At 38.5% G+C, this 12191-nt stretch overlaps 1 protein-coding gene across 7 annotated transcripts in view; it reads right to left on the reverse strand.

Moving 5' to 3' along the window:
- Window positions 1–660: 660 nt before the first annotated feature.
- PTPRM (protein tyrosine phosphatase receptor type M) overlaps window positions 661–12191 on the reverse strand; it is a 445192-nt gene continuing 433661 nt past the window's right edge. For all 7 annotated transcript variants that reach the window (XM_079300125.1, XM_079300120.1, XM_079300119.1 and 4 more), the window contains 4 exons: window positions 9969–10094; window positions 8026–8189; window positions 5832–5967; window positions 661–1550 (listed from right to left, as the gene is read on the reverse strand). In XM_079300125.1, coding sequence (XP_079156251.1) covers window positions 1497–1550; window positions 5832–5967; window positions 8026–8189; window positions 9969–10094 — 480 coding nt within the window. In that variant the 3' untranslated portion in view covers window positions 661–1496. The remainder of the gene's footprint in view (window positions 1551–5831; window positions 5968–8025; window positions 8190–9968; window positions 10095–12191) is intronic.

Consider the following 12191-nt stretch of genomic DNA (forward strand, 5'->3'; position numbering starts at 1 on the left):
CCTTCTTCAGAGCAGGGCATCCTTCAGGCTCTGCATTTGTGCATTTTTAAACACACAATTCGTCTCTTTTATGCACTGGCACAGCATATCTTACTCCACTCTGGTGAGCTGCATCCAGCTTCAGGGATCCCAGCAAAGGCCGAGAGAATTTGGTTTGTTCAGCCTGGAGAAAAGAAGGTTTCAGGGTGACCTAAATTGCAACCCTCCAGTACCTGAAGGAAACCTACAAGAAAGATGGAGATGGACATTTAATAAGGGGCTGTAGTGACATGAGAAGAGGGAATGGATTAATCCTGAGAAAGAGCTGATTTAGACTAGATATTAGGAAGAATTTTTCACTTTGAGAGTTGGAACAGGTTGCCCAGAGAAGCTGTGGATGCCCCATTCCTGGAGTTCAAGGCCAGGCTGAATGGGGCTTTGTGCAACCTGGTCTGGTGGAAGGTGCCCCAGCCTGTGGCAGGAGGGTTGGAATGAGATGATCTTTAAGGTCCCTTCCAATCCAAACCATTCTGCGATTCTATGACCTTGCTATTGGCTGGATCAACACTGGGTCACACAATAAACACTCACTGGAGGTAGCTCAGTATTTACTAGATTTAATCTAGAAAAGAGGCTTAGTTGGAGGCACTCAGATGCCAAGAGATATTAAATTAAACAAAATTTTATCATGTATGTAATTATTTATTGAGCTGAGAATCCATACAAGGTAAACAAATGTTTACACTATCATACAGTAAGCATTTCCAGGGCTTAATAAAAATGATTGTCACTCACTGTGCTTCACCAAAAAAAATCATTTTAATGAATAAATAATTTGATGAATCAAAAAATATTTACAATATAAACAAATGAAAAAGCTTTGGATATATTAATCTGAGCATCCTGTCTTTTGCATTTTCTAACTGCATTTCTATCAAGATTCTCTCTCTGAAATGGTACAAAGTGGATAGAAATTACAACTCAACAAAGTTATCATGATTTGGTACATGTCTTTCTGTTAGTTCAGATAAGCTACATATGATTCCTTTATTATGCACGTGTTAGAATACAAATATAACTAAAATCATATATTATCAAAATGCCAGACAGCATTCTCCACAGAACAGAAATGTACACTAGGCTGTGACAATAAATGAGAATCACAGGCAACGAAATGTAACAGAAAAAGTACAAATTCCTTCATAAGAATATAATTGTGCTCTCTTATTTACCAGAGGACTATGCTGCTTCACCACATGGATGGCTGAGTATGAGCAGGTGTTCAAGGGCTGCCACGTGGCTGGGTGCAGGCTCACGGGGGTGCCAGGCAGCAGTGGGACTCGGGCAGTGCAAGCGCTTGTAGAAACATCTTCTGGGGCTCTTAAAAAGAGCCAATTGTACAAAGCAGTAGAAGCATAACACTGAGAAGTCTTCATCTCGTTTACACAGACATCATGAAGTGACTTGCTTTGTTTGTGGTAGTGAAAGGAGGAGCTTTGTCTGTGCTGTTTGGACAATCAGCCAGAATTCAAGTATTCTAAAGCCACTTCGTAGCAGAATTTGTATTGATCCTGAAAAATCAAAAGAAAACCATGAAGTCAGTTATTGAAGAAACTTAATTAAAAATGTCAATATTTCTCTCCTGTTAAAATTATTTACTATCAGCTGCTGTCAGTGGAACCAGTTTGCAAATCCAATTTATGTTCAGATAAGAAAATCGTTATATTAACCTGACAATAGACACTATACATAGTAACTTATGGTACTGCTCATGTTAAATCAGTATTTAGTTGCCCTAATACACTTGTATGAGAAAAACTGACTGCACGTAAGCAAATTGACTTGCAACCCTTCTGTCATCTGTCAAAATGCTCATGTAGCCCATTATGAGAATTGGAGTTATTGAAATTCCTCCCTGGAAATGTTTGTCTTAAAATAAACCCAGTGTTTAGTACTTCCCAGATGGCAAATTTTATTTTAATCTCATTCAGGCACTTGCTACTTTCCAGGGCAAGAGCTGATTACTTACTGTTGGTCCTCTATCTGCAGCCCAGACCAAATCCACAAGATTGTGAGATGGAGCCTGAGATAAATTAATTGCATTAATTCCAGGTATTTTTAAGCAACTGACAGTGATGCTCAAATTAGGCTCTTAACAATTCACCTCCTACCCAGGCCAAGTTTTCAGGTGCCAGCCCTGTGCTTCAAACACAGACCTGCTGGTTTTATTTGTAGCTGCTTGGAAACAAAGCAAGTCCCAGGGAAATCCCATTCCTGAGGGATGCAAACCCATTCTACATCTTTGGGGACAAAGGGTCACTTGGCCCCTTTCACATCTTCAGAGGAATGGAGAGAACAGATTGTTTTTGACTGACCTTGGACTACTCTGAAGCTTGTAAATGGTACAGTCATTGATGACTTCCCAGTTTTATGTGCATGATACCACTCTCCTGTTTCCATTCTTGCTACTAGCAATATTTAAAAATACTACAAGTATTTAAATGAAAAAAAAAAAAAAAAACTTGAAAGAAATAGTAAGTGCAGGTTCCCAGAATCTAAGGGTTCTGGCTTCTGAAAATTTAGTTTGGAAACACCTGCCAGTTTCATGACTGTTTCTGTTACTGAAATGCCCCTTTTGCTTATGTACATTTTCAATTAACAAAGGATAACTAAGCACATATTTCCATTTAGGAACAAAAACATATTTAGTGAGTTGTCAGCACTCAGCCTTGCTCAACATCATGAATAGTAAGATCTTCAGATATATTCTCCTTTCACTGAAACAAACGTTTTAAAGGATTACATCTTTTGGTTTGTACTTGTGATTTTGGGCCACATTGTAGCTGAGAAGAGAGTCCACTTAACATGCAGAAGACCATACACTATTAATAAAATCAAAAAGCTATTAAGAAGCATGGACCACTTTGAAGTTCTTTGGCTGAGAAATGTCATGTCATAAGAAAACAAGTCTGAGGTGCACACAAAACCTAAGTGATGAGTGAGTTGTATGTGAGGGTTTAAAGTTCCTGAAAGTTTCCATAAACTGCTTGTGTCTTCTTCAGAATGTGAAAAGAATAAAAAAAAAAAAAAGAAGAAAGGAAAGAACAGAGTATTATGTAAATTCCTTTTCTCTTTTATTGCATATATGTTTCTAAATAAATGGAAATTGTTCTATAACTACATAACAGATCAAAACAAGAGATCAGCCACTCATCCATTTCCACTCTTCCATGCTCATTTTATGCTGATTTACTGATCCAGCAGAATAACTGTCATTTTCAGTAAACTGAATACCTGTCTTAGAGAGCAGGCATATCTTATTTCCCACTGTGTTCACTCACTAGTGTCCTTTGTACATTTTTATTATTCACTTGATGGTGGATATTAAAAGTCTCTTTAGACTATCTAGCTTCAGAGAGGTTATATTTAAATTTATTTTCTAGGACACCTGTGGGTAGGCCAAATAACATTTATCACCAAATGCTTTGGGCATTCTATAATAGATATTTTGCAGTATCATTTGCAGTAGCATATTTTGCAGTGTTGCCTTTGTATAGCAGCTGAGAAAATTCAAAGATTTTCATAGGGATGTGGCATTCAGATTTTTACACTTGAAGGAAAACCAAAGGTTTCAGTGAAATTAAGAGATGAATCTGTAAGTATGGATGGTAAAGACTGCCTTTTATCTAGTCAGAAAGTGCATGACATAAAGCAGTCTTAAAACTACCTTTGTGAAATAATGTCATGATTTTGAGCATTTAATATTTTAAAAAATTGTAAAATTTTACAAGGTAGATGAATATTACTTCTTATCCCAATACAGAATCTGAGGCAAAGACACATTAATATAAGAAAGGTCATTAAGGATAAAGTCAGTAAGAAGATCAGGAAAAGAACTCAAGTCAAATTCCCTCTACCATGCAGCAATCTATATGGAAATTGAAACCTGGCTAATTCAAATATTTGTTCCTACAAGGAGGCAGACCACAACTAAAGAGATGTCATTCTAACTCTGCTCAGTCAGTGCAATGTGTGATAATGGGAAAAATCCTGGTTGTCCCTTGCCTTTATTCCTCTCTCTGTTAAAATAAGGAAAACAATACTGATCTCCTTCACAAGTGCTTTGAAATTTCCTAATAAAAAAGGCCCTACAAGGCCTTTCTATGCCTTCCAGACATTACCAATACCACTCTCAATTTACTAAAAGGTACTTTTATATGTAAAATAATACATTTAGCTTTTTTGATTAAAAAATATTCTCTGCTGAAAAATGGGGATGACTGCCTGAAAAATCCATACCTGGAGAACTGTCATGAATGGGAATTTATAGAGAGCATTTTCTTTAACTTTACATCTACACTGGCAATTTTCTTTCTATATTTCTATAAAATAAATTAATAAGAGATCAGTGAGTTCTGTGGACTTAAGCTCTAGGAGAATGGAGAACAGCAGGCCTGCCAAATCCCTGTCTAAATTGTACTACATGAATGAAGTAGTAGGACATTTTTCTTAATATTTAGGAAATAAAAATGTATGGTTCTCAGCACGATGGCTCTCCCCCTGAGAATATAAACTAGAGGGAAAGAAGCCAACCAAGCTGCTCCTTCCCACCTCTGTGGAAGTTTGATGGTTTCTCATTGATACAAGACTCACAGTCCCACTCTGCTGGCTCATGTCCCTGCAGTGCTGCTCGTGAACTTGCTTTGCACAGCTGACAACATCTGGCTTTTTGCCATGTGCCTGGCCAGAGCTGGGCCCAGGGGAGGGTTTGGGACTTCAGAGGCAGGCTAGGAGAGAGCACTGTGATGGGGGATGTGGTGGGAGCCACTCTCCCTCAGGAGAGGAGGATAGGTAAGATATCCCCCCCTACCTGCCTTCACCTGTGTGTAAAAGCCTGGCTCTTTCTGCCCATTCTCCAGTGTGTGTCACACTCAGCTCATCTGAAGGGATCCTCCCCTAAAATTACAAGAGGTTGGACCAGCTCTGTGAGATGTCTCCTGCCTCACCCTGGGCATGCTACAGAAAAGTTGCTGAAAAGACCCTGACTTTTTTAACCAGGGCTTGCAAAACTGGCTCAGATTGGGTTAACATCCCTGAAAGTGCCCAGATGCTGCTTCCTCCTGCCTGTGATACTAAATCAAATGCAGCTGCCTCTTAAGCAGCCACCTCTGCAGCAGGATGTTGTAAAAGTGTCTTTTATAGCCCAGGCTTCAGAACAGGGCATCATGCTACACCCATCTCCAAGTACAAAACTACACACTGGAGTGTAAGAACCTGCTGGTTTAAGCTGTTCTGCAGCTCTTCTGGCACAGCAGCTGGCACTTCAGCAGTTCTCCATTTAGGAAAAAAGCTCATAAAACACTCTCTAGGAAAATAATTGCACATGGCCCCTTGTTTCTGAACTTCTTTAATCTTTCTATGAGATAGAGCAACCATAATTAAATGCAATATTCTCGATGTCAAACTGAAATTCATGGCTTTGATAAATATTAGGCGATTAAGCTATTTATAAAATATATAATTTGAAAATCTGCCATTTAATTTTACATAACTATTATTTCTACCATGCAAAGGCTGCTCTCCACTTGGTTCAGCCTGCTAGAAAAGAAAATTAATAAGGATGTTCATCTGAAAGTTTAAAACTCTTAAAAAATTCAAACGAACAGAGACAAAGTCTCCTTGGGAAGAAAGCAGTGTAAAAATACTCTTACAAGTGAAGTGACTTCATTATCCCCTTTGAAAATGACTTGCTTGCTTTGTGAACAACTCCCACTGCAAATCCTGGAAATCTTACTGACTCTTCTGAGAAAAAGAACATTTTCTATTTAATGGTGCAGTTAAAAAGCTCATACCAGAAGGTCCACCATGTTAGGCTTATTATTCCTCAGTGTCTTCACAGCATGGAATACATCAACAGCCCTCTGATGTCGAAGCATTTCACAAACAATACTGATTGCACAGAATGTCCCACTGCGGCCACCTCCATTCCTGCAGTGAAAGTGATAAAATGGCTCAGTTACAATGGACTCTGTGTCACAAGTTTGTGCAGCAACAGGGATGGCTCCAGAAGGCATGACTTCCAGCAGGGAGAAACCACAGAACATTCCTGGCCCCAAACGCTGCCGAGCTCTAGGCAAAACATGATTTTTAATTGGAATTAGCGTGCTGAAAGATCTCAAAGCTGTAATTCAGAAGTCAGCAGGCTGACAGCCTGGAGGGGATTGAATGGCTGAGTTTTGCACCACCCTTCAGTGAACACTGGAGACAGCACAAAGAGGATGCTAAAATAAGGATAAAGTACCTTTAGTTTCAGCTCAACACTGCTTTGCATTGTAAACACACATGGCTGCAATGAGCATCAGGCCTGGAAATGCCACAGAGAAATCAATCTTTGAGTTCTTTTATTCCAGATTCTGGTGCTTTCCTCCTGGACACAAAGGCATTTCAGAGGAACCACAAAAGCACCATAAGTCTCATTGTGGGAGTCCTGGTGGCTGCACTTGGTGTGGCACTGGGTGGTGCTGCATGTCCCCCTGGCTGATGATCTCAGCTCCTGGCAGCAGAAGAGGGGCTGGCTGCCTGCAAGGATTGCTTCCAAAGGCAGATGTATTCCCCCTCCACCCACTGTTATCAGAGGACGAGAACCCGAAGCGAATTGCTAACAAAGAAGCCAGGCACAAATGTTCATATACGTGATCAAATACAGTATTTAATAATACTTTATCCCTGTTTTTTTTTAATCTTCAAGAGAATCGCTTTCTTTCTGGAAACCCCATTATTTCTACACTTATTCTAATCAGAACCTCTAGGCTGTGCTTCACTGAAAATAATAAACCTTAATAATTACCAGAGTGCAGACTAGTTAGGTAGCAGGTCTTTCAAACAAGCTTTGCAAATGGTTGATTTTCAAAGGAAGATACAACGTTGCACATCTGTCACATCCAGGCACTATGAAAAGAATGCTCTCTGCTGCCAAAACAGTGCCTGATATTGTGGGACTGTTTGAGAATTTTAATTAAAATAAAATCATTTAAAAGGATTATATTAGAGCTTTTTCTTTCTTTACTGCCTGGAAGTGACGCATGTGTGATGTTGTACAACTATTTAATATCATCAGCCACCTCAGAGATAACAGTAATTTGCACTTCAAAAGGGTCTTTTCAGCTAAAGATCTCAAAACATTAATTAATCACACTGCACAATGCTCCTTTGATGAGAGCATTATTATCCCCATACTACATATGGGGGAAACTGAAGAGCAATGACTTGTTCAAGGTCAGTGATAGTGGGAATTATTAATAAACTCTTAGATTTTCCTCCATCATTCTGACATGGGGTCCCAACTTCTGAACATGGTTTTCCTGTTAGCAGGTCCCTTCTCCATCATGGCAACATCTTTAAACAGAATACAACTTCAACCACTGAAGACTCAGCCTCAAAAGATCAGCTACTTCTGAGGGCAAAAGCATGCACAAGTATTAAACTGTATCAAAAGAAGAATGGTGGCAGAGTGAATGAGAGTCTGCATCAGTGGAGCACGAAGTCACAGAGGGACAAAAATATATACCATTATTTGAGAAAGGTAAGGCAATTACAGGATCATCATAACTGGTCTATCACACCACTTTTACTCCTGTGCTTTACGCCTGCAAAATGAATCACCTCTCCAAAAGTACTCATTTCTATGGTCCTTATCTGCAGAAATAAAAGGTACATTGTTCTGAAGGCACATTTTTGATTTACTGTGAATAAATACGCAACTTTCCCATTTGCAAGAGTCGCTGGACATTTTTATATAAAACAGAGTTAACTTGAACCCATCATCTTTTCATAGGGCTCTAACAAAGGACAGATGGGGAAACTCATGAATCTATATTAAAATTACACAATTCCTCTTGCATTCAAAGCTTTTAAATGAGCAGTTGTATTATTTATTCAGCTCCAGATTAGACAGATGCCTCTTCACCTCGTCACAAATCCTTTCAAGCCTGGCACAAATTCTGTGACAGCATTCCCGCACCTCCCTCTCCCGTCTCCAGTACTCACAAGCAATGTACAACCGTGCGTCCCTCTCCCCCGTTGTACTCCTCCTGCCACTTGTCCACCTGGCGGATGAGCTTCAAGAAGGAGCGTTTGGAAACGGGAGTGTCCCTGTACATGGGCCATCCCAGGAACTGGAACTGCTGCACCATCCGATAGCCGTCCTGGGGCTGCAGAGATCCGGACAAAAGCAGGACAAGTAACGGCATTGTTTCGGGCACGTCATTTAGATATTTGCATCACTGAGGGAAGTTGTTCAAGCAGATAATTGCTGACAAACTGTTAAAGTAATTTCAACTGCCCCCAACGATTTATGAGTTTTATTTCCAAGGGAGTTACTAGAATAAGAGTTTTTAAAAAGACTGTTGTACAATAGGCTAAAACACAGCAATAATACATCTGCATGATCAAGGAAATAATTAATTAATATGACACTAGGAACTTGCTAGGAAAGACAGAGCTGCAACATAACTTCAATTATATACTTCTTTCATATATAAGCTTCAGTATTTTCAAGAACGTTTAAATGATTCTGTCCCTTTTTTACAAGAAAGGTCAAAACCTCAAGATATTCTGAAGCACAAAACATTAAAAAACCAAACAGAACCCTCAGATGTTCCTGGCTCATAAAAAATATCTAACTACATTTTATTTTATTGTGTTCTACTGCAGCAGTCAGAAACCCTCTGGTGAAACTTTACTGAACAGTTGCTTTATGGTGATTCAAAATAAAAAAGGAACACAGAACAAGTGATAGTGGCAGGAAACTACAGTCCTTTGAAAAGGGCATAATAAACATGCACATGAAAACTGGTTTTGTAGTCTAGAGTTTGCCACTTCTGTGCAAAGTGAGGGCATTTTAGTACCACTCTTAAAATGAACAACACATAGAAACACTGACATTATATTTTATTCTCTAGAGCAAGAGTGGATAGAGAGAATGTAAGATACACAATATGGGAATAAACCAAACTGGATGCAGAATTAGATGCGCTCTCCAATTGGTTTTGTGTGCTTTATGTCGAAGTCTGGAATCTACTGATTTCCTGTCCAGTTCCTTTCAGCTGATGGACCCTCTTCCCAAAGCAGATCAGCCAGACCCAATGCCTGCTGAAGGTCACATTAATACTGCTGGAGGCCGTGCTTTTTATATTGCCACATTTACTGCAAAATGCCAGGCCTTCAGAGTATTAAAAAAGTATTTGAAGCTTTGCAATCTGCTTCCCTGTTTGGATAATAACATGGTTTTGGTGTCTTTCCCTGCCCAGCGAGCCCAGGGAAGTTCTTGATTTTTTTTCTGAAGGGACTGCTGCTTATTCCTAACTACAGCATTTTGGTAGCTGATATAAGTCTATTGCAAATGCTCCCTGGACTGGAACAGATATGTGGTCTGTGGTGGAATCTTCTTCCACTCAGCTTGAAAGATACGCCTTGTTTAATCTTCTCTCAACTTTATGAGAGTATAAAAGCTGGATACAAGAACAACCTGCTTGCCCTTCTGAAGTGGTTACATATGTTATGAAGTGTGGTTAGTGGGACAAGATCTTCACTAAGAGGCTGAGATTACTGTTGAAAAACATGACTAGTATTGGTGCATAGCTTTCTTCACATAACACAGCATAGAAATATACTGGATGGCTAATTTCCAAGTATTGAGAACAGCATTGATTTCAGCATTTTTTGGCTATCATACAATCTGAATGCTGCATTTATTTTATTTGCATTTAACACACTTGAGATATGTATTAATTTTTTTTACTTATATTAGACATAGAAGGCTTTTTTTTCCCGTTCTTGATTGTGGTGTGACTCACTATTGCACCACTGCTTGCAAAAAAATAAGCTGAAAAATGAAAATAGTTCTATGTGAGTTTAGCTTTCATTTTTATCATTTGAGTAGACTCAACTCCTCCACTGTGACGAATTTGTATTGCAAATAAGGTCCTTACTCTGGCTGCATTATAAATTCGGAATATCCGGCTGATGATGTCTTCTTCCAAGTCAGCCGATACAAACTCCACCTGAATAGGACCATGCCGGTGAACTCCATTTTCTGGCCAGTACTGAGGACAGAGCTACAGGAGACCATGGACAAAAAAGAACACAGTTGGATTTCATGCTGCCTCAAGAAACTTTCCTGTGTTGTAATTTGTCATGCATGTACTACTGGAATTCTTGCACAGTATCTTTATAAAATACACGATGCACCAAGCTCAGTTTTGAGCACTCTGCTTTAATAATGTCTTTTCATGTACTTAACATGCTGTTTCTTGCTGCTGTACTTGCAGTGTCTGGTGTTTGGAGTAAAACACTTCTGACACTCAACGTTAGTTCTACAATATATTATGATGAGACAGGGAGAGGCTGAGAAATATTGCCATGTCTTGGAGACAGAGCAGGCTAAAGACCAAAGCCCTGGTATCTCCAGCTGCCCTGAACAGTAGCTAATAATTCAAACTGCATTAGAGTGTGTGATTTATATTAGGAAGGGTACATAAATTCTCAAAAATCAGGACTTAATTTTCACATGTATTTCACCCGTGACTGATGATATTGCCTAATATCACCATTGCTTTAAACTTTCAATAATTGCTTAATTTCATCTTATTAGTGGCACCTGAAAATATTAATTATGCTTTCTTCAGTTCTCAGAAAAAAATTACTTCTAGGTATCTAAAGATCACCAAGTAAAATTACTATTATCTTGCACGGTTTTAGTGTCTAATAATATGACAATGGCTTAATCCAGGAACCAATTACCATCTGTGTTAATACTTTAAAGATTGAATCAACACTTTGCAAGAAGGTTTTTGAAGCTAGAATCTGCCTGTCCATGTTTCTTCAAGAAAATCCTAATGAATTTTTTTTTTTTTTTTTGCCAGGGATATTTAGAGCAGTTTAAACATGTAGCTTTTGTAAGCATTCACCAAAATTAAATATGAACTCATGAAATTTTGTTTGCTTGCAGAAGCATTGATGTCATATTTGGAACTTTTTATTTCCTTCAGTTAAACAGCTGTAGTCTTCATTCTGCTGCATTGCTGTTGGGTGATCCAGAGCAGAGCTGACAAATCACATTTACTCCAGATGTTGTTTTGCATTTCTTATAATACTTAGCCCTCAACAAAGCTGTTTAGAGATGACTGCATTTTAGGAAAACATAATCATTTACTGCACCAATTAAAAAAGAAAACAGGCTCTGATTTGCAGGAGATCACTTTAACAAGTTAAACCCAGAAATTTGAAGTAGTATAATGAAAATGTATTTTCCTTTTTTTTAACCCTCCCTATGATTTGGTCTGCTGAGACAACTGCTTTCCAAATATTGTCTAAATCTTACACAAATTTCTATTATGAAATATGCTGGTGCACAGGGTAGCAAAATGCAATGCATACAACTGCAAACGCCGGTGCTCAGATCATTTAACATGTGCACAGTTTAGTACACATCTTTCAAATACACAGGAATACAGTTCCAACAGATCCCTGAAAAATGCTTGAATGATAATAAGCAGAGCTGTTTGCTGGGGCTGTTTTAGGAAGCTAAGATTTTCAAGTTCTAAAGAAAGCAAAAGCATTTAAGTCTGCACATTTTGCATGCAAGTGATGCTAGCGACTCTCTTCAAGTCAGAGTCACTGTGAAGGGTTGAATTTCATTTCCCAATAGACTATAACAATCCACATAAATGGTAATATCTAAACAGAACTGTAAACACTTCATATATACATAAATAATAATCATAACAGTAATTATTAATAAATCTGAATGTAATGCGTGTTTTTAATAAGCTTTGCCCTCTCTCCACTTCTGTTTGCTCTGAGGGCTTTAAGATTTATTCCTAATGAAAAGATTGTTACTCCTATTAAGAGGTACAAGGTTTAACATACTGCAGAGGCAGGTGAATTAACTGCATATCCCAATAGCTTTTAAATCCTGTGAGGCTAATAAATGCTTGGAATAGCCATGCCCTATTGTAAATTCAAAACACAGCCAACAAATTAAAAAACACTCTGTTCAGCAGTCCCTAACAGTCTGTCTCCCTTGAGTCTTTCCTTATTCACTCAGAAAATAATCTTAGATTCATGAATAAAAGTTTTGTCTTTCATTTCTATTTCTCCTCCCTGTAGACGCACAGGGCTTAGAATCAGAAATTCAGGCTTTAAAATAGTGT

Source organism: Erithacus rubecula, assembly GCF_903797595.1.
Source record: "Erithacus rubecula genome assembly, chromosome: 3".
Taxonomy (NCBI): Eukaryota; Metazoa; Chordata; class Aves; order Passeriformes; family Muscicapidae; genus Erithacus; species Erithacus rubecula.